The 23602-nt window shown below is 39.1% G+C and overlaps 3 protein-coding genes across 10 annotated transcripts in view; 2 read left to right on the forward strand and 1 right to left on the reverse strand.

The window, feature by feature from the left end:
• NXPE3 (neurexophilin and PC-esterase domain family member 3) overlaps positions 1–2366 on the forward strand; it is a 44743-nt gene extending 42377 nt beyond the window's left edge. For all 8 annotated transcript variants that reach the window (XM_012779660.3, XM_012779668.3, XM_012779662.3 and 5 more), the window contains one exon: positions 741–2366. In XM_012779660.3, the coding sequence (XP_012635114.1) occupies positions 741–1291 (551 nt within the window). In that variant the 3' untranslated portion in view covers positions 1292–2366. The remainder of the gene's footprint in view (positions 1–740) is intronic.
• Positions 1–23602, reverse strand: part of RPL24 (ribosomal protein L24) — a 371901-nt gene that overhangs the window by 100333 nt on the left and 247966 nt on the right. The window lies entirely within an intron of this gene.
• The window catches only part of NFKBIZ (NFKB inhibitor zeta), a 42552-nt gene continuing 24645 nt past the window's right edge, over positions 5696–23602 (forward strand). The window contains exon 1 of the mRNA XM_012779659.2: positions 5696–5893. The gene's annotated coding sequence lies outside the window, so the exon portion shown is untranslated. The remainder of the gene's footprint in view (positions 5894–23602) is intronic.

Here is a 23602-nt window from a genome sequence, read left to right on the forward strand (position 1 = left end):
AATCTTTTAGCAATTTTGAAATATACAATACATTATTATTAACTATGGTTACCATGCTGTTCAATAGATCTGGAAAACTTTTTCTTCCTGTCTACCTGAAACTTTGTACCCTGTGATCAGCATCCCCATTGTTCCCACAATCCCCTACACTCTGATAACTGACCTTCTACTCTCTACTGTAGCTTTTTAGATTCCACATATGCCAGATCATAGAGTATTTGCCTTTCTGTGTGTGGCTTATTTCACTTAACATAATGTCCTGTAGGTACATCCATGTCAAATGACAGAATTTCCAAAATTCTGGTTACTATTATGTGCTCATAAAATGAAAGCTATAGCCCTGTGCTGGAAGAAATAATATTGATCTGTTAGAAGAATAAGATGTAAATTCAACTTGAATTTTAAATATTCAATGATCAGTGCAAACAGCAAGATTTCTTGGCCTGATAATTAGAGGAAAACTGGTTATTTTGGTTTTGAGGCATAGACATAGGTGTAGAATCTATCACGGATGGTATTACTTATAATGTCACATTTATGGAGTGGTTTAAATAATAAATGTGTTAGAATAAAGGTCCACTGATTGAAAGTGGAGAGGTGCAGTGAAATAAGTATTTATTTTACATTTATAGTGTACATTTTTTAAAAAAACTTCTGTGAAGCCATTCAGTAAAAAAAAAAATCAAAATATATGTATTTGGTTTGAATGTTTTCATAAACTTGAGTTTTCCTTGTTTCAGATTTAGTGGAGTTTAACTTGGGTAGTCCCAAGAATGTGGGTCCCTTCCTTGCAGTGGACCAGAAGCACAACATCCTGCTCAAATACCGCTGCCATGGTCCGCCCATCCGCTTCACGACTGTCTTTAGCAGTGATCTCCATTATGTGGCAAATGAGCTGAACAGTATTGTGGGAGGGAAGAACACCGTGGTTGCCATAGCTGTATGGTCTCACTTCAGCACCTTCCCCTTGGAAGTGTACATCCGGCGGCTCAGGAATATCCGTCGAGCGGTGGTCCAGCTTCTGGATAGAAGCCCTAAGACTGTGGTGGTCATCCGGACAGCCAATGCCCAAGAGCTGGGGCCTGAGGTGAGCCTTTTCAACAGCGACTGGTACAACTTTCAGCTGGACACCATCCTTCGGAGGATGTTTTCTGGGGTTGGAGTATATCTCGTCGATGCCTGGGAGATGACCTTGGCCCATTATCTACCCCACAAGCTGCATCCAGATGAAGTTATTGTGAAGAACCAGCTGGACATGTTCTTGTCCTTTGTGTGCCCCTTGGAGACCTAGCCTGTCCTGGAGGAATCATATTCAGTTACCTTCCAAGTTGGGCTGCGTTACAGAAAGTGACCGCATTGAGAGATGACTGCCATTAATATGTACAAAATTTCAAAAAGAGCTGAACCTCATATAATGACTTGTACAGAGCTTATAAAATACAGGTTACATTTATATCTACCTATAGGATTTTTTCCAATCTTGACTTAGCCATGATAGAACCCTTATTAATAGCATCTACACACTGTATTGCTCTTGTAACCAAAGATGCTAATGAGTGTATTTGAATTAGCTTCTCTTGGGAAGGGAGATTACTGTGCTAAAGAGTGTGAAAAATGTTCGGATGTAAATAGAAAGGACACGTTTGGTTGGCAGCGGAGTGTTTGTAACTTATCTGGTAAAGGCAATTGAGTGCATCTGCATGAATAACACAAGTGATCTATCTTCAGGGGGTGAACTAGAGAAGGCTTGTAGTCAGAGGCTCTTGGAACACACTGATGACTGCCATGTCTCAGGAGTTTCTCTTGATGATCTACCTTTTCTGAGTTACTTGAAAATGCCAATGTCTTTGGTCAGAATTTTACAATTTCCTGATTTTATCTAGAAAAACAAAAGGGAAATATGAAACAAGCAAAATATGTGCTTTGAATTAATATTTGCATTTGATGATTGTTTCCTATTTGATTCAGCTAAATTTTATGTGTGGACTACTTATTCTAGAATAAGCAATTTTGGAACCAAAAGGGGGAAATCTCTAAATGGAAATTTATTTTTATGTTCTGAAGTTTGAGGGTTGTAAGAATTGACTTTCATGTAAAGAATGCTATTGATTATTATAAAGTTGCGGAAATTTTTTCCACTAATTTCAAATGTTTCCTTTTTGGTTGTTACTTTGAACTACATACCAAAATTAGAAATTCAAATCTAATTAGAAATTAATAAAATTAGTATTAAAATCTATGACAGGTATTTCTTAATTTGGGGATAAGATAGACACATTATCTCATGCTTGGAAGAAGCTGTTATTCCTATTGGCTATCTAAAAATAATGAAATTATTAATTATTAATAAATAATGACTTAGTTAATTTGGGATCTTTTAGTAAGTATTTTTTCCTTTCTGAGCTATGATATGTTACAGTTTAGTTTAAGTTGTTCCTAAACAGACATGTGAAGAAACTAGGGAAGCTTTACAGAGAAAGACAGATGCTTAAAGCATGAAAAATATGCACCCTTAGAAGAATGGGTCAAAGAATTTGGATTTTTAACTTCCCATAGAGGATCCAAGACCTTCCCTTTCCTATCCTTGAGGACCACCTTCAACATTATAAAATATTTTATGGAGAAAGAAGATTTTTAATTGTTGAGTCTGAAGAGGACCAAGTAGTTAAATATATTAAAATAGCTTAATTTTAATGATCCTTAAGCTTTAGAATATCTAATAATCACTTGTAAATTTGATAAAAATGCAGAATTAGAGGCCAAGTCTCTGAGAGTTATAGAATTAAACTTTGTGACAAATGCCCAGTGATTCTGATGCCATGGTAGTATTCCAAACTTTGAAAAACACTGACTAGGGGAAGAGGAAAGACAGAATGAACATCGCTTATTATTTCAGGAGCTGTACCAATAACTAATTTAATTCTGCTCATGATCCAGTAGTGTAGGTGGTATTAGCTGCATTTTATACATGAGGAACTTGAGTTTGGATTTGAACTAAGGTATGTGAAAGTCCATAGCCCTTTTCAGCTATAACTTGTTAGATTTTTATAAAGAGGTTTTATTTTCATGAGAGAACTAAAGCATTTGCTTAACAAGAATTGCTGGAGGAGGGTAAGGAGTCATTTTACCAGGAGAATTTGAAAAAGAAAGAGGACACTGCCTCTCCACTGGTTTGGAATGATGCTGCTTGTTTGTGCAAATGATTTCTTGTGATCTTGTCCATTTCTGTTATTTTTTCGATTTGGTGACATAAGGCCATAAAAATTTGATGACATAGTTTACTGAGGTATTTTCAGTCACTTCCATCCCTTTTGTAATTTGTCTTTCTACACTCTGGTGTGGAAATTTTGATAGAGATTGAAATATTACTTAAATCTTTCAAAACAGATATAATAAGACAGTTTCTTCTGAAAAGTTTATTTTAGGCCAGGACCACATAGTTCTGAATATCAGCATGCCAGCCAAATAATAGTTTGTTTTAAATATATATTTCCCATTATAATTGTAAGAGACATCATAACTTTTAAAAACTATAAAATCTAGAAGAAGAAAAATCTGTAGATAAAATCCATAATCCTATCATCTGAATGCATTGAACATTAGCATTTTGGTATTATTTCTGCAGGTTTCTTAACTATATATTTGTAATGATAGAAAACATGTAATTTGGATATGTTTTTTACTTAACATACATATTTTTCTATGTTAGTCTTCATAACTTAATTATAAAGGTCTTCCTAATAGTTCTGCTTATGGTGTTATCATTGTCAGATAAGTTGGTCACTGTGGTTGGACAGTTAGGCTTAAAATATTAAAATAGTAGTATATATAATTTCATTGAATTAAATATTAATTTTTATTTTGGGATGATAGTATTAATTTAACTTAGTGAATCTCATATTCCTGAACTCAAATGATTGATTCGATGCTATTTGTGAAAGGGAGAATACATAATAAGAACCATCTATGCTAATTATATTTTATAGAAGTTATTCTATTAAGAGTAATTTTTCTTTAGCAAATACAAAATAGATCTTTTGTGTTCTGATATGATAAATTTTGCCATTCTGAACAAACATCATTTTATTAAATACCACTTGACTGATACTTCCTGTCTTCAGTTATGAGGTTTCAGATTGATAAATCAGGGTAGGGTACTTGACAAGAATAAATATGGTAAGCTTTTACATATTCATATGTTACATGCCAGAAATGAGTCTGTTTCTGGACCCTATTAAGGAAATGGCAGTCACTGCGAGAGAGAGTTATAAGGAAATAAATACCCAAGGGAAACAACAGAAATAAGCCTCCCCAACCCTCCAAAAAAACTGCTCAGCATTTTGTTTGTGGGTTTTGGGTAAATACAGCTTTTTTACATTAACTAGTTACTAATGCCAGAAATCCCATTTTACATGTATTTATTTTCTTGCTTTAAGCATTATTCTACCCAGGGTTTATGTCTACAATGCAGTCAGTGCACTCAGAATGCCTAACACCTCAATGTGCAATGAATAAATAAGATTTCAAAGTTGCCATTTTTCACTTTGAAAGTGAAACCACAGCCCCTGAGTGTTAAAGGCACCTGGGAATCCTGGGAGCATGGGGATGGGGTGGTGGTGGAAGATGAGAAGATGGTTGAGGGCAGAAGTTTATAGAACACAGAGGATAGGAGAGCACAAAATGCACGTTATCAACTTCAATCTAACTTGTCTCTTAAAAGTGCACTTACATTTTTACTTCTTTAAAAAGTGTGAACTTAAATATATATATATATATGTATATATATATTTCCTTTTGAACATTCTTCATTAAATGAGAGGAAATCAGCCCTCTGAGCTTTAAGGACCTGATGATGTGTACCTCCAGATGCCCATCCCTACAGGAGAACCAGACAGCCATCATTTCCTGTGTAATCACAAAACTGGATTGTAACACTGCTTGGGGTTAGATAATTTACGGAAGAAAAAAAAAAAAAAAGGAAGCAGTACAGAGATTACAGTAGCAATTGTTCCAAAAGGAAAAGAAGCAACAGTGAAACCAAATGTCTCGGGAGAAATCCTTTCTGTGTTGTGCAATGTTTCGTTCGCTGTTTAAACGCACCCCGCTCCCATCCCCCATGGAAATAAAGCGATCTTCGCGTTCCGGGACCACTGATTCCTGCTGCAGATCCCTTGTCCTTTAGTCAGTCAACGGAGGCACCGGACAGCCACACTGCTTTTTGATCGCCACATTTAAAGAGCTGTTGTACAAGGTACCCCCCCCCCCACTCAATCCCCACTTGTTGAGGCCATACAGAAAAAGCGAAAGTAAGGGGAGGTGAATATAAGGAGGAGGAAACTCTAATGCCCAGCAGTAGAGTCACTGGGACATTTAAAAAAAAAAAAAAGAGTTCTTAAGAAAGAAGTTGTTTAGAGATAGATGTTGCCTCGGGTTCCCCTGCGCGGTTCCAGTCCGGGTCTTGGAGCCGGCCCTCGAGGGGAATGTCCGGGACTCGGGTCGGTACCTTTTCGGCCTGGGAATTTCCAGTGTGCAGAAAAAAATCCACACACCGAGCGCTCGCTGCCCCTCCCCCGCCTCCTCGGAGCCCACGCAGCCCGCGGGGCGCGGATGCCGAGCCCTGCACTGCGGAGACCCGGCCCGCAGCCCCCGCCCCCGGGTGCGCGCAGGCCGGCGCTATAAAGGGGCGGCGCGCCGCCGGCCTCTCGGGCCCCAGGGCGACGGCGGCGCGCCCGTGGAGAAAGGGCTGCTCCGCGGCCGCTCGTCTAGTGACCTCAAAGGGAAACTGATCATCTGTCTCACGCTGTCACGTACTCGGGTTATTGTCGCTGATTACAGCTGGAAACAATTGGTTTGCTTTTACGTATTTGTAAGACTTGACTCTTCAAACACAAAGGTATATTTTTATTATTTGATATTTAATATGAAAAAGTATCTTAAATGCTAACTCCCACCCCCCACCTCCCCCCTTTCCTTTTCCCCTATTCAGATTCTTTCCTTTGGAATCACTTTGTGATGTTTGAATAGTCATACCTGCTTTGGGACAAAATATTGGGGGAGGGGGGACAGTTTTTTGGGGAAAGAAAATCTGGGATGTTTTTATAGTCAGTAATAGTAAGAATCTTGTGTGTTTGCCTTAAAGGCCCAGGAAGGGCTAAGATGCTGAGGGAGGAGGTGGATAGAATGGGTGATGAAGTAGCATAAATCTAATGTAACAATTTATGTTTAGTCTGTGATGTAGAACTGTGATACTCCAAGGCAGAAATCTCCCAGGAGGTTTGATGTGTGGGTTTAGAGATGTACTTTCCCACCAAGGGTAGGCATGAAACTGTATCTATATATATAAAAAAAGTAAATTGAAATATTTTATAGTATGTCCTCATTAATTCTTATATTACTTGCTATAAAATGAAATTTTATGATTGAGGGAAACCTGAAAGTTGATAACTTGGGTAAACCCCCAGATTTATAATAGTCTAAATTTTAGGGGGATTTAATTGAATAAAAGCATATTTCTAGATAGGAATGGATTAGAGATTTTCTCCACAGGGACTAGTGAACTTTTTGTAGTGGGTGAGGGGAGTTGTCCTAAAGATAATGACAGTTATGTAAGATTTAAGCACTTAGTAATATATATTACCTCAATTTAAATCTGGCATCTAAAGAAATACATAGCTGGCCAGGTGGAATTTTTCTTTTTGCCTCTCTTAGTCAAATAGTAGGTTGTTTAGATGATAAAAGGAGAGAAAAATTTCCAAGTCTCATTCACCATTCTCAGTAATCCCTGACAGAAGAGGGGATGAGCCACACAGATCATCTAAACATGCAGATAACCTTGAAGGCTTTTTATTTGGCTTCAAAATACAATGTATGATCCACTCCCCCCCCCCCCACCGTCTTTCTAACATCATTCTGCTTAGGCTAAAGACACAGTTGGGCAGGGAACAGGCACTGGGGTGACAGAAGAGTCAGCCTGGGATGAGTTAGCACGTGAAATCAGTACACAGCACGTGTGTTGTGAAACATTTGTCAGCATCCTTTCCAGTGTGAGGTGATGGCCAAGGACAGCATAATCTAGTCCGGATCCAGACTCCCTCACTGAGAAAACGGAGGCAAACTGTTCTCTTTTCACTGTGTCCTGAAACAGGTCCTGGTCTCAGACAGTAAAAGAAACCCTCTCAGAAGCTACAGAGTCATGGAGAGTATTTCTGAGGGGGAAGATTTTCTAATTATTCTGAGACCAACAAAGAATTACTCCCGAAAAAAACCGTTTCCTTTTGACTGATAGCTGACACTGATCTGGTGGCCTCTTGATTTTTGTGCCCCCCAGGTTAACAGGAAGAACATGAGGGCCTTGGCTGAACTTGACCTTTTGGCTTTCTTGGCCTGATGCTGAACTCCCAAGGGTGAGATGGGCAGATATTTGTAACCAAGTAGGGCTGATGTAGCCAAAATGGGCAGTGGGTTGGTCTCTAAGATTTCTAAGAGTCTTGTGTTTCTTTTTTTTTTTTTTTTTTTTTTTTTTGAGACAGAGTCTCACTTTGTTGCCCAGGCTAGAGTGAGTGCCGTGGCATCAGCTTAGCTCACAGCAACCTCAAACTCCTGGGCTCGAGTGATCCTTCTGCCTCAGCCTCCCGGGTAGCTGGGACTACAGGCATGCGCCACCATGCCCGGCTAATTTTATATATATATATTAGTTGGCCAATTAATTTCTTTCTATTTATAGTAGAGACGGGGTCTCGCTCTTGCTCAGGCTGGTTTTGAACTCCTGACCTTGAGCAATCCGCCCGCCTCGGCCTCCCAAGAGCTAGGATTACAGGCGTGAGCCACAGCGCCCGGCCTTTGTGTTTCTTAAATAACCAATTTTTTGAGGCCGGGCGCGGTGGCTCACGCCTGTAATCCTAGCACTTTGGGAGGCCGAGGCGGGCGGATCGCTCAAGGTCAGGAGTTCGAAACCAGCCTGAGCGAGACCCCATCTCTACCAAAAATAGAAAGAAATTAATTGACCAACTAAAAATATATATACAAAAAATTAGCCGGGCATGGTGGCGCATGCCTGTAGTCCCAGCTACTCGGGAGGCTGAGGCAGTAGGATCGCTGAGCCCAGGAGATTGAGGTTGCTGTGAGCTAGGCTGATGCCACGGCACTCACTCTAGCCTGGGCAACAAAGTGAGACTCTGTCTCAAAAAAAAAAAAACCAATTTTTTGAAGTTGCCTTAAAATTATTTATAGGCATTTTGCTGTGATTTCTTATAAACTAAGGTTTTCTGGTGGTTTAGCATTTTTAAACCAATTTGTTAGCTTTCCATTATTTTCTATGGGAGGAGGACATATGAACACATCTAATAGGGGAAGTCAGCTCTCTGCTACGGACAGTTTCAGGGCTGTGTAATTTTTAACAGGCTGGAGAGTATCATGCCGCCTCACAGTATTGGTAAAGAGGCTCATTAAAGCTAGTATATGTGGTTTATGATGAAAGCACTTCCTGTTCTTTTTAATTTGCGACTGACTGTAAGGTAAAACATTTTCCTTTCAAACTTGGATGAAAATATTCCACTATTCCCCCCGGGGAGTTAGTGGATTGGGAATTAACACTTATTAAACATTTGTTTTGGGAGTTGACCAGCAGGATCTCATTTAGCCCTCATAATAGCATTTGAGGTAGGTGTAATTGGCCTTATTTTATAGAGGAGGAAATTAAAACTTGAAAGGATTGAATAATTGGCTTCAGGTCCCCCAGATAGTAAGTGGCAGAGCTTGGACTTGCTAGCAGGTCACTGGGGATATTAGCAGAGGTACAATGGGAAGAGGTCAACTTCTTTCCAGGGCTCTGATTTCCCTAGGGCCCTTCCCCTTCCCCACTCATACTTGGCTACCACCTACTCCCTGTTTAGACTTAACTGGGAAAGTTTTAGTTGATAACCATCATAACCCTTCACCTTTAAGAAGACCACATGAAAATGTTTTAGACCTTTCAGAGAGCGAAGCTGTATGGTGGAATTGATAGGGGTGCTTGGGCTAATATTTGGGGGAGAGACATCCATTTGTGATTAAGCCATTTTTGGGTACAACAGCTGGGATTATAAGGAAATGGATATCCTGCTACCTATTTACCTTGCTCATCTCAAGACATTTCCTTCCACGTTGGAAAGCTAAATGTTGGCAGAGCATAAACTACCTGAATTGACTTTTTTCAGAGGGAGTCCCAGGATAGAAATCTGCATGTTTTGCATCTCTGGTGATTTTTAAAAAATCCTCACATGAGGCTGAGTGCAGTGGCTCACACCTATAATCCCAGCACTTTGGGAGGCCAAGGCAGGAGGATAGTCTGAGGCCAGGAGTTTGAGACCAGCCTAGGGAAGACCCTGTCTCAATAAAAAATAAAAAAATTAGCCAGGTGTGGTGACGCTTGGCGTGCACCTGTAGTCACAGCTACTTGGGAGGCTGAGGCAGGAGGATCACTTGAGCCCAGGAATTTGAGATTGCAGTGAGATATAATGATGCCACTGTGCTTTAGCCCAGGCAGCAGCAACAGAAAAATCTCATACAGTCCTTTTCTAGTTTGTGCCTTTATAAGCTCTCTATTATTACATAATTACATTAGTGGAGTAATAAACTATTTGGTTAAAAATAAAATGCTCTTATGAATTGTGGATATATTTTGATATAGTCATTCCTTGGTGTACCTGGGGGATTGGTTCGAGGACTGCCATGTATCAAAATCTGCACATACTCAAGTCTCACAGTCAACCATGGAATTGGCATATATGAAAAGTTGGCACTCTATATATTCAGCTTTCTCATCCCGTGAATACTGTATTTTTAATCTGCCATTGGTTGAAAAAAAATCCATGTCTAAGTGGACTCACACAGTTCAAGCACTTATTGTTCAGGGTCAACTATATTTGTCTATTAAGGCAGTGCTTCTCAATTAATGTGCATAAGCATGACCTAAAGATCTTGTTGAAGTTCAGATTCTGTTTCAGCAGTTCTGGGGGGCAGCTTGTGCTTCTGCCTTTTTAATAATCTCCTAGGTGATGCTGATGTTGCTGACCCAAGGTCCACACTTTGAGAAGCAAAATTATAACCTTAAATTTCATTTAATAAGAAAAGTTACAGAGTTTTCCTGTAAAATCTGCATATGTCATATTACCATGTGGGAAAATGAACTCTGTAATGGTCAAACAATGCATTGAGAGGCCGAGGCAGGTGGATAGTTTGAGCTCAGGAGTTCGAGACCAGCCTAAGCAAGAGTGAGACCCTATCTCTACTAAAAAAATAGAAAGAAATTAGCTGGACAACTAAAAAAAAAAAAAAAAATATATATATATATATATATATATATATATATATATATATATATATTAGTTGGGCATGGTGGCGCATGCCTATAGTCCCAGCTACTCTGGAGGATGAGGAAGGAGGATCCCTTGAGCCCAGGAATTTGAGGTTGCTGTGAGCTAGGCTGACACCACGGCACTGTAGCCCAGGCAACAGAGTGAGACTCTGTCTCAAAAAAAAAAAAATGATTGTAATGTGACATTCTCTATCCATTATACCAAATATCTGAATTAAACTTATCAAAATACTGTTATTTACCTAGATAATGCCAATGTCCAGATATTTAGAGACATTAAAAATGAATTTCTCAGTTTTTGTTCAGATATTTAGCAATGTGCAGACACTTTTAATATTGGTATAAGACTTTGGACATGTTTTGGCATTGAACCCAGTCCTCTGATCATTTCAGTCAAATTTGCTGTTTGTGGAGTGGCTAATACTGTAAATCATGCATTCTCAAAGAGGGGGATATTGCCCCCAAGAGGGTAAAAATTGATTCCTTGGAGGAAAATCTTAGATACTACATATAGTTTGTGGCCATGGTACATAAACATATATGGTATATCTGTGATATTAAACTTTCATCGGGAGATGATTAGGAAAAAATGTCTAAAAATGTTCCACGAGGAACACATTCTTGAAAGAAAGGTTGAGACACATAGCTATAAATGTTCTACATGTACTTATTCAATAGAGGTCAAAAGATTTTCCTCTGGTTTGTTGTCTCTTTGTATCTACATCATTTCCCTGGATTTGAAAAGTACTGGCTTCCAGAGGAGGGTTCATTTTTTTCCTTCTTTTTTTCATATTTCTTTATTTCAGGAAAGTTTTCTTAAATGTTTTAAATATGTATTTTTAAGGTGTGGTAAAATGTACACAACATAAAAGTTATCATCTTAACCATTTTTAAATGTATAGTTCAGTACCATTAAGTACTTTCATATTACTGTACAACTGTCAAGTTTTAGTCTGAAATGTCTGTTTTTAGTGTGCTCATGGCTGAAGAATGATCAGGCACACCAAACAAAGTAAGGCAAGCACGAAAATGAGGTTTATTGAGGAGAGAAAGATGGGATTATAGGGCAACAGCATGATAAATACGCCACAGATGACGACTGGACCCATTGTTGTAGCAAAGGGAGAGCAAAAGGAAGGGCGCAAAAAAAGGACTTGGTATGGTCTGTGTCTTGTTTTATAGTGCTGGATTGGGACTGCCCTGGTGCCTCAGATGTCACCATGGAGCCACTTTGATTGGACAGTTGGGAGTTGCATTACAATACATGCCGGTTGTTCTAGGTCAATTTCCAGACTCTATGGTATCTTGTCTTTATTCTTTTGCAGCTGGCGCACTAAGTTTATTGGCAGATTCATAGGGTATTCCCTTCTCCCCAGGTATGACAGTTGCTTGGGAGATTAGGGTGGGGCAGGACCAAGATGGGGGCCTTCCTCCCAGGTGAGACAGTTGTACCAAAGCACCAGCATCCACTTCTGTCGCTAGGAGACCCAGAATCCCTCGCTATCTACCTAACACAACCGTTACCATCATCCATCTCCAGAACTTGTTCATCTTCTCAAACTGAAACTTCGGATCCATTAAACAATAACCCCTTCTTCCTCCCTTCCTTCCAGACGCTAGCAACCACAATTCTACTTTCTGTCGCTAAGAATTTGAGGAGCATAGGTTCAAGTTGCCCTGAGGTTTTTTGTTTTTTTTTGAGACAGAGTCTCGCTTTGTTGCCTAGGCTAGGGTGAGTGCCCTGGCGTTAGCCTAGCTCACAGCAACCTCAAACTCCTGGGCTCAAGCAATCCTTCTGCCTCAGCCTCCCAAGTAGCTGGGACTACAGGCATGCGCTACCATGCCCAGCTAATTTTTTCTATATATATTAGTTGGCCAATTAATTTCTTTCTATTTATAGTAGAGACAGGATCTCGCTCTTGCTCAGGCTGGTTTCGAACTCTTGCTCAGGCTGGTTTCGAACTCCTGACCTCGAGCAATCCGCCCGCCTCGGCCTCCCAGAGAGCTAGGATTACAGGCGTGAGCCACCACGCCCGGCCTGCCCTGAAGTTTTTAAAGAAATGGAAGAGGCAGTTCCTAAGTTGTTTACCAAGAATTTACATTAAAATAACATAAGCTATTGATTAGCTATTTTGAGGAACTGCCACATCATTTTCCACAGTGACTACACCATGTCTATTTTTTTTAACTCATTTTATGCAGTGTTTGGCAGAGTGTATGAATAAGTGTATACACTATGAATATATGACAGAAAATGACACAAGGTTCAGAGTACATGATTCTCTGAATGATTCAGCACTACTATTACAACAAAACAACCTCCCCTATCTACATACTTTTGTGTGTCCACACGTACTACAGTGTACACACATTTATAAAAAAGCATATGGTTGGGAATAATTCCAGGAGAATCATTGAGGTAATGCACTTAGAGTCCATGTGGGTCAGATCCTTTTGGAAATTTGGATCACTTGCAGTGAAATTCTACATTTAAAAGAAACTGAGGGAGGCTTGCTGGAGGCTTAAAAGGGCCAGAGCTACAAAGGTGATCTGTAGATGTGGGGATTAGTCCTGTGAATGGGGATAAACTGACAACACTTTGAGGATAGGAGTTGTGTGAGCTCTGAATTTTAGCCTCCTCCTTTCCTCCACCCCATTCCTTTACCTTTGCCGTGTAGTGTATAGTCACTTCATGAATTTCGGTTGAATAAACAACCCAGAATGGGGAAAAAAGGTGAAAGAATGATTATTTTCTAATCATAATTGCAACAAAAACCTGTTATGAAGGCTATAAGAGCCTTCTATTTTGTATCTCTGCTATTGATAAAGGAGGTGGGTTTAATTTGAGGTGGAAGACAAGAGTTGGAGGAAACAGAAAGTGATCACTGGGCGAGGCTGCCAAATGTACCTGTGGCATCTCTAGTATCATGATGGATGGACTGGAACTCTCTGAAAGATGGCAGAGGCTGATATACCATGGACCTTCCCAGCCCTGCTCTTTGCTAATGTTTCATATCTTTGAAACAGCCAGTGAAAACAATTTTGTTTGTTTACCTGTAGTGTTGAGCAGTATCCAGCATTAAGATAAGAAAGGGATTCTCAAACACAAGACTAATGTTAAAATCTAGGGCAGAGTGACGGATTGTAGCCAAGCTGTAACAGGCCTGAGGAAGTATGTGTAGTGATAATAATGTTAAAGGACATGCTCTTTCTCCCTCATACCTCACTTAGGTTTGTCAGTTTTCCAGATTTCATGGTTGTTCATTTGGGGGGGCCCCCCTCTTAAAATATAAATAGTCTTTAAGAAAGGTTACCGTTTATGCATTGGTGTGAATTAATTTTGAGATCCCTTCTAGAAGTTTTACTGGAAGAGAAGGGCATGGAAACTACCCTGATCAGGTTGGAGATAAAGGTGAGACACAGTGACAGGAGCAGCACAGGAGCCAATTGTGAAGGTTAAAAGCAAACTCGGTGCTTCTGCTGCTCTCCTTCACTTGTCTTCTTTATTTCTGTTCATGGTGCCACCACTTGATCAATGTCAACGCCTGGGAGTTATGTATGACTCGCCCCTCTCTTTCTGTGTTCAGTCTGTTGCCAGTCCTGTAGATCAGTGGTCCCCAACTTTTTTGGCACAAGGTACTGGTTTCATGGAAGACAATTTTTTCACAGTGCATGGGAGATGGTTTCGGGATGATTTAAGTGCATTGAATTTATTGTGCAGTTAAGCCTCTGATAATGATAATCTGTATTTGCAGCTGCTCCCCAGCGCTAGCATCACCGCCTCAGCTCCACCTCAGGTCATCAGGCGTTAGATTCTCATAATGAATGTGTGACCTAGATCCCTCGCATGTGCAGTTTACAGTAGAGTTTGCACTCCTGTGAGAATCTAATGCTGCTGCTGATCTGACAGGAGGTGGAGCTCAGGCTGTGACGTGAGTGATGGGGAGCAGCTATAAATACAGATGAAGCTTCATTCCCTAGCCTGCTGCTCAACCCTGTTGTGTCTGAAATATTTCTCTAAATAATTCCCCCTTTCCATTCTCATGAGCCTCACTCCAGTTCAGTCCTTCATGACTTGTCATCTTGACTATTGCTGAGTGTCTATCCTGATCACCTACACACCTGCCACTTCTGATCATGCTTTTACCCTGTTCAAAACCCCTGATTGGCTCCTCATGGCTTATCACATCAACCCTCCAATGTTCGCAAGCAGTATCAAGGCCCTGCGGGCTGAGGTTTCAGACTTGACTCCATGGTTCTCCTCTTCTCCTATGTTCTTTTCAAGTTGGGCTGGTGGTCCATGGTCCACAGTGGCCAGAATACGTAACAATCAAGTATTATATTAATCAGAATTTTGACAAATAGGTAATAATTACGACTACCATCACTGGGTGGATACTGCGTGCCAGGAGTTGTGCTTGGCATGTCATGTACACTACCTCATTTAACCTATATATTGGCAGAATGAGTTAATACCCATTTTATGGATGGGAAAACAGAGTCTTAGAGAAGTTAATTAAAGCTGGATGTTTATTAAGTGAATGAAGCTGGGATTTTAACCCAGGTTTGTTTGACTTCAAAACCCTATGTTTTTAAGAGATGAAGAATATTACAGGTAAAAATTCTAGCTTGGATAAAAGTTTAGGACAAGAAGCAGTATGCTGTTTTTGAAGGTATTCATAAGGACTGCATGTTGAAGAATAGATGGAAGTAAGATGGGACAGTGTTTTAGTTTGCAAGGGCTGACATAACACAGTGCCACAGACTGTAACACATGGCTTCAACAACAGAAGTCTATTTTCTAACTGCTATAGAGATTGGAAGTCCAAGATCAAGGTGTGGGCAGGTTTGGTTTCTCCTAAGGCCTCTCTCTGTGAGGTGTGGTGGCATGTGCCTATAGCCTCTGCTACTCATGAGGTTGAGGCAGGAGGATCACTTGAGCCCAGGAGTTTGAGGTTGCAATGAGCCATGATGATTCCACTGCACTCTAGCCAGGGCAACAGGGTAACAACTTGTCTCCAAAAAAAAAAAAAAAAAAAAAAAAAAAAAAAAGAAAGGAATTTAGTTTTCATATAAGAGGCCATAGCATCCCATCATAGTAGAGTAGGGGAAAACATGAACTCATGTCTTTCCCAAACAAACTTCCAGCTGCTCTTAAATGTGAAGGTAGTGAGAATGAGTATGAAGGGGCGGGTGGGAACTATTTTGGAGAAGGAATTTGTAGGACTTTTCTATAGCTGAATAAAGGAATAGAAAGAATCAAATCTTTAAGAGAGTTCTAGAGTTCTAGAACTAGTTCTAGTTCTGAGAGTTCTAGAAAAACATAGATAGTCTTTTTCTGGGAATAAAGGGGCAAAGGGTAGGAATAAGGTAAGTTTGGTTTAAGACTTGATGATTATACTCTTGGCAACATGGAATTTGAACTCAGAGAAAAGGTCAGAGCTAGAGATAGGAATCAACTCTACATAGGTTAGAGTTGATTCTGTGGCAGTAGTTCAGATTGTTCAGACTTCAAAAAGGGACAAGAGACAATAAATCTCAGGTCTCAAACTGCTTTGTTGTTGCATAGGTTTGGAAGATAATAGGGAGGCTTTCTGGGAACTCTCTAGCTAAAATAGCACCTCTGGCTTTCTTCCTTGACCTTGCTTTGTGTTTCTTCATAGCACATTATCACTATCTGGCATTATATTATATAGCTATTTGATTATTGTCTGTCTTTCCCAGTAGAATGTAAGCTCCATGAGGGCACAGACTGCATTTCTGTTCAGTACTATATTTCTGGTACCTGGAAGAGTGTCTGGAACATTGTACGTGCTCAATAAATATTGACTGAATAAATCTATGGATAGGTGAATTTTTATGATCAAGAGAACTTAAATTGATGTTTTGATTGATGGATATCACCTTTTAATCATTTCTTAAAGTAAAATTTTGTTCTTTAGCAAATGCCTTCTGCTAAATGAACATATAGACACATATATTTGAGAATCTCTAAATATCAAACCTAAAAACTTAGTTTTGTTTCTATTTGTGTTTTCCTTTAACTTGTACTTTCCTCAAATCAAGATCACCTAGTGTCCTAGTCCCTTCTCTGCTACAGCATTCCTTTATGAGAAGGTAGGTGTGACTTTCTTTCCAAAGCCAGGCATTTCAGTAATCTGGTTACTCTTAATCACATTATCTGTTTGCATCTATTTTTTTAAAAAAAATTTTATAGAAGCTTATTTGTAGCATTATTGGTTTCTGACAGGCCTCTTTTCCTTTTGCTCACCACACCTGTATTTAAGGATTCCTGTCTCATTGTATCCATGTGGATGCCAGCACACAGATTAAGAAATCTGTTTATCACCTTTCTCCATACTTTCCTCCAGGAGGATTGGTGGTTCTAGGGTGGTGTGACGGGGTTGTCATAAAATACAAACTTAGGTAGGGCAGACATTTAAACCAAGTCAACTCTCTTTCTTTTTTCTAAGGGATCATAATCAAAGGTAAATCTAATCTAATTTTATTTCATTAGAGGTGAAGACTTACTCGGTCTAACTTCTTTTTTTTCAGTATTCTGATTGGTTTACATGGCAGTAGAATTATTGGGTAAAGTAACTGCAAGCAGTGGTTCTCCAGAAGATGGATAATTCCTCCTTAAAGGACTGTTAGAATCACTGGGGAAGTGTTTTCAAGGGCTACACCCCCTTTTGAAGATCACAGTGGCCACGGAGTACCTTTCTGATGGGATGTACCCTGCCTGTCAGGGGGAAAACAAATGGTTGAGAATTACTGATCAAAGATTCCAAGAGTTAAAATGAACAGGACACATCAAACTAAAGGATGACTTTGTTTCTGTCCTCTCTACTCTTTACTATAGAATTGCCTTTTGGTTTCCTAGACCCTTGTTTGCTTGAATTTTATGGAACTTTTACACTGTATAAGATGGTGTGGGTTTATGGGAAGAGGACATTCTGCAGGGTATCAGGACGAGTCCGTAAAATCAGAGTGACATTAAGAAGTCAAATTTGAAGCATGCTTCTTAGAAATAGAGAAAAATAGAAGGACATTGACAGGAGAAACTGCTTACTGAATCTCATGGCCAGTTTAGTGCATCTTTAGGAATTATTCATTATGATCATTTTCTGACTTACAAATTCAACAATTATGATTTAAAATAACATTTGACTCCTTCCTAACCATTTTGATTGCACAAATGTGAAAGTGTGCTGGGAGGAAAATGCTATGCAACTATACGGTATGACTAACAGGTTTTGTCTCATCTATAATCTATCTTTCCCTGCTCCCCAAAGCCAGACACACACACAAATGCGAGGAGATTTACCCAATGATCATAATAATTTATGGGAATGAGAAGGAAACTAATATTTATTAAGTGTCTAGGTTGTGTCAATTATGTTATATACATTGCACATTATCTTATGTGATCTTAGCAATTTGATTTGGATACTGGTATCCCAATTTATAAGTGAGTAAACTGAGGCTCAGAAATTGAGGGATTTGCCCAAAGTCACATAGCTGGTAAATGCTACAGCTGGGTTTGCAGGCTTCAAAGCTGTGATACTACAGTGCGTATAAGCACTTTTGCTTAAAGCAAAGGTTGGCAAACTTTTTCTGTTATGGGCCAAATAGTAAATATTTTACGTTTTGTGAGCCAAGAGACAAGATGGAGGATATTATGTAGGCACTTATATAACCATTTAAAATGTAACTATTAAAGGCCGGGCGTGGTGGCTCACGCCTGTAATCCTAGCACTTTGGGAGGCCGAGGCGGGCGGATTGCTCAAGGTCAGGAGTTCGAAATCAGCCTGAGCGAGACCACGTCTCTACCAAAAATAGAAATAAATTAATTGACCAGCTAAAAATATATATACAAAAAATTAGCTGGGCATGGTGGCGCATGCCTGTAGTCCCAGCTACTTGGGAGGCTGAGGCAGTAGGATCGCTGAGCCCCGGAGATTGAGGTTGCTGTGAGCCAGGCTGATGCCACGGCACTCACTCTAGCCTGGGCAACAAAGTAAGACTCTGTCTCAAAAAAAAAAAAAAAAAAAAAAGTAACTATTAAAAAATGTAAAAACCATTCTTAGGTGTCAGGCTGTGCAGTAGGCCACATTAGTATCCAGAAAATGTAAGCAAAAGCAATTGTGGGGGAGGCAAGGTGACTGTTTGAATTTGCATGTAACTGAGAGTTCAGATTTCCTCATTAATTAGTTCCAATTCTTGCTATTCATAACTATACATGCATATGTTTTCGACGTATGTTGTCTGCTAATGCGAGTTGTGGTTGGCAAGATTTCATAACTGCACATTTCTTCTCAATCTTTGACCATTCTCCCAGCCATTACTTACATTAGAGATAATGTCTATACAAAGTCCATATGGTATTCAGTATATAGTGAATATTCAATAGTGGTAGTTATTAACATTATCAGTGTACCAAAATATTATTATAATATGGGTCTATAATTTTTTATTATTTTATTGGTAATATCCATTTTGCATATGATGTGGGCTGATCTTTCCTTTTCAGCTCTTAAAACATTTTTATAGTTAGTCTTTTTATGTGGTACATGTTAGTGCCCTTGTTCATAGAAATTAAAAATAAATCCCTGGAGACCCATGTAATAAACAAGTAAAAATCCCCTAAAACTTCCAAAATCAAAAACCTCAAGTAATTCTGAATTAAAAGTTCTGCAATTAAAATTCTTCTTGAAAAAAATGTGGCTAAAGCATTCATGCCTTTATATAAGACATTAAATTCTCACCTGTCATACAGTTTGACAGAATCATGTTATCCGTGTTAAAAATGGAAGAGGAAAGGAAATTTTGTTTATGAAAGTTTTGAGCAACATAAATCAACATATAAATCAGTCAAATCAACATGTTTATTAAGCAGCTATGTACTGAACATTTACAAGTACCATATCCCATCTCTATATTAATGAGGCATTAAGCTCAATGTAACACACTTTTCAAATTTAACCTTTTCTTTGGGGAAAAGAGAAGGTTTAAACCAAAATCTAAAGGAATACAGAAAAACGCTTAGAAGTTTCTTAGCTTTACACATTAGCAGATGCATGTAGGCCAAATATTCATACAAAGAAAGAGTGAATGGTCTTTCTGTCAAAAATTTTCTTTACTATTTTTTTGAGACAGAGTCTCACTCTGTTGTCAGGGCTAGAGTGCCGTGGCGTCAGCCTAGCTCACAGCAACCTCAAACTCCTGGGCCCAGGCGATCCTCCTGCCTCAGCCTCCCGAGTAGCTAGGACTACAGGCATGTGCCACCATGCCCGGCTAATTTTTCTATATAATTTTAGTTGGCCAATGAATTTCTTTCTATTTTTAGTAGAGACAGGGTCTCTCTCTTGCTTAGGATGGTTTTGAACTCCTGAGCTTGAGCGATCCACCCACCTTGGCCTCCCAGAGTTCTAGGATTACTGGCGTGAACCGCCATGCCCAGCCAAAAAAAATTTTCTTTACTTAATTTCTATAGATGTTAAAATTCAACTATAAAACATTCAGTCCTTTGGCGTTAGTTAATTGTCTTCAGATTTTTTTTCTCCTTAAAAAGTGACAGTTATCATTTATTTATATTATAATGTAAATTAGTTTATCAAAGTCTTCTTGAAAGCTAAGATCATTTCCCAGAGCATGGGAGTTTTTTGTAGTAGAAAGATATACAGGGAATGGTAATTTTGATTACACATTACTGTCTGGAATCTGCATATTTGTGTAGGCAAAGGAGTGATAAAAAGGAGAATGGAGAGGAAAAAAGGAAGGAGAAAGAGGAATTGGGAAAAGATACTTTTCTTTCTTCACCATTCTGTTTAAGGTAGATCACATTTTAGCACCCTTGAAAGCAGGTAGGAATTAACAATATTCCCACATTCATTGTTTATAATGGTGGTTTCATTTATATGTGTGGATATGAAATCTCTGAGTTGTCAACAAGGCAGAGAAAGCAGAAGCAACCATAGAACTTATAATGCTCTGCCATTTTGGACAAACTCACCTACACAATTTTTATTTCTATGTGTGTCTGTTATAGATAAAGTCTATCATTATAAATAGGAACCAGGAAACACCCTCATGAGCTAAGAACAATTTACAGGGTGAATTTTAGGAAAGTGCACTTGTTTCATGCGGATGTTTTGTGTGAGTTTTGATCATTACTATTAGAGAGTGCGGTATACAAGTTAGCCCTTCAGACCAATACCCGTAACTATGATTTTGCATGAATCATGCACGTTTTATAGTATGTGAAAATCTTCTGAAATCAAATGGAAAAACTTTTCATTTCTTTAGAAATGAAGTGTTAAAGAGGAAGAAAAATTGTTTTGTTTCCAATTTATACACTTGGATTTCTGCTGGGCTAGAAGGATGTGATGCTGAGAAGGTATTTCAGGTACGGTAGTGTTGCTGTGGTTCAGCCTCTGTTTATTTATTTATTTTTTTATTTCGGCATATTATGGGGGTACAGATTTTAAGGTTTCAATAAATGCCCATTTCCCCCCCTCCCCCCAAAAGTCTGAGTCTCCATCATGACCATCCCCCAGATGGTGCACATCTCACTCATTATGTATGTATATACCCCCCTCCCCCCTTCCACCTGCCCAATACCCTATTACTGTAGTAGCTATGTGTCCACTTAGGTGCTACTCAGTTAATACCAGTTTGCTGGAGAATATATCTGGTGCTTGTTTTTCCATTCTTGGGATACTTCACTTAGTAATATGGGTTCCAGCTCTAACCAGGAAAATATAAGATGTGCTATATCACCATTGTTTCTTAGAGCTGAATAGTACTCCATGGTATACATATACCACATTTTATTAATCCATTCTTGGATTGATGGACACTTGGGCTGTTTCCACAGCCTTGCAATTATGAATTGTGCTGCTATAAACATTCGAGTGCAGGTGTCTTTTTTGTAGAGTGTCATTGGATCATTTGGGTAGATGCCCAGCAATGGGATTGCTGGATCAAATGGTAGATTCACTTGTATCGCTTTAAGGTATCTCCATATTGCTTTCCACAGAGGTTGAACTAGTTTGCAGTCCCACCAGCAGTGTAGGAGTGTTCCTCTCTCTCCGCAACCAAGCCAGCATTTATTATTTGGAGATTTTTTGATAAAGGCCATTCTCACTGGGGCTAAGTGATATCTCATTGTGGTTTTGATTTGCATTTCCCTGATGATTAGAGATGTTGAGCATTTCTTCATATGTTTATTGGCCATTCTTCTGTCTTCTTTAGAAAAATTTCTGTTCAAGTCCTGTGCCCACTTTTTAATGGGGTTATTTGATTTTTTCTTCCTGATTTTCGTGAGTTCTAAGTATATTCTAGTTATCAGTCCCTTATTGGATGCATAGGATGCAAAAATTTTCTCCCATTCTGTAGGTTGTCTGTTTACTTTCATGACTATTTCTTTGGCTGTGCAGAAGCTTTGTAGTTTGATCATGTCCCATTTATTTATTTTTGTTGCTGCTGTGATTGCCTTTGGGGACTTCTTCATAAACTCTTTGCCCAGGCCGATGTCTAGGAGAGTGTTTCCAACTTTTTCCTCTAGAGTTCTAATAGTTTCATACCTTAGGTTTAAGTCTGTTATCCAGCGTGAGTTGGTTTTTGTGAGAGGTGAAAGGTGTGGGTCCTGTTTTAGCCTTCTACAGGTGGCTATCCAGTTTTCCCAGCACCATTTACTGAAGAGGGATTCTTTTCCCCAGCGTATGTTTTTGTCTGCTTTGTCAAAGATTAGATGGCTATATGAGGATGGTTTTATATCAGGATTCTCACATCTGTCCACTGGTCAATATTCCTATTTTTGTGCCAATACCATATTGTTTTAATTACTATAGTTTTGTAGTATAGTTTGATATCTGGCATATTAATGCCTCCCATTTTGTTTTTGTTGCCTAGAATTGCTCTTGATATTCGGGGTCTTCTTTGGTTCCATACGAAGCGTAAAATTATTTTTTCTATATCTGTGAAGAATGCTGATGGGATTTTAATAGGTATTGCATTGAATCTGTAGATCAGTTTGGGTAGTATAGACATTTTGATGATATTGAGTCTGCCGATCCACGAGCATGGTATGGATTTCCATCTGTTTACATCCTCTGCTATTTCCTTCCTCAGTGTTTCATAGTTCTCCCTGTAGAGGTCTTTTACGTCCTTGGTTAAGTATATTCCTAGGTACTTTAATTTCTTTGTTGCTATTGTGAAGGGAATTGAGTCTTTAATTTGGTTCTCAATTAGATTGTTGTTGGCGTATATGAATGCCTCTGATTTCTGTGTATTGATTTTGTATCCTGAGACTTTACTAAATTCATTGATCAGTTCCAGGAGTTTCTTGGTTGAATCCTTGGGGTTTTCTAGATACAATATCATATCATCAGCAAACAGTGAAAGTTTGATCTCTTCTGCCCCTATTTGGATACCTTTGATTCCATTTTCCTGTCTGATTGCTGTAGCCAAGACTTCCATCACTATGTTGAACAGAAGTGGAGATAGTGGGCAGCCTTGTCTGGTTCCAGTTCTAATTGGGAATGATTTCAATTTTTCCCCATTCAGTATGATTTGGCTATGGGTCTGTCATATATGGCTTGTATCATTTTTAGGTATGTCCCTTCTATGCCTATTTTCTTAAGTGTTCGTATCATGAAAGGGTGTTGAATTTTGTCAAAAGCCTTTTCTGCATCTATTGAAAGAATCATGTGGTCTTTGTTTTTGCTTCTGTTTATGTGGTGAATTACATTTATAGATTTCCGTATGTTGAACCATCCCTGCATCCCTGGGATGAAGCCCACTTGGTCGTGGTGGATTATTTTTTTGATAAGTGTCTGGATTTGGTTAGCTAAGATTTTGTTGAAAATTTTTGCATCTATATTCATTAGGGATATTGGTCTGTAGTTTTCTTTTTTTGTTGCATCCTTTCCTGGTTTTGGTATCAGAGTGATATTCGCTTCATAAAAGGTGTCGGGGAGGTTTCCGTTCTTCTCGATGTTGTGGAATAGTTTCTGCAAGATAGGTACTAGTTCTTCTTTGTAAGTATGGTAAAATTCAGGTGTGAAGCCATCTGGACCGGGACTTCTCTTTTTAGGGAGATTTTTAATTGCTGTTTCTATTTCAGCTGTTGAGATTGGTCTGTTCAGGGAATCTATTTCTTCCTGGTTGAGCCTAGGGAGTCTGTGTGTTTCTAGAAATTTGTCCATTTCCTCCACATTTTCCAGTTTGTGTGCATAAAGATTT

The sequence above is a fragment of the Microcebus murinus genome, chromosome 1 (genome assembly GCF_040939455.1).
Source record: "Microcebus murinus isolate Inina chromosome 1, M.murinus_Inina_mat1.0, whole genome shotgun sequence".
Taxonomy (NCBI): Eukaryota; Metazoa; Chordata; class Mammalia; order Primates; family Cheirogaleidae; genus Microcebus; species Microcebus murinus.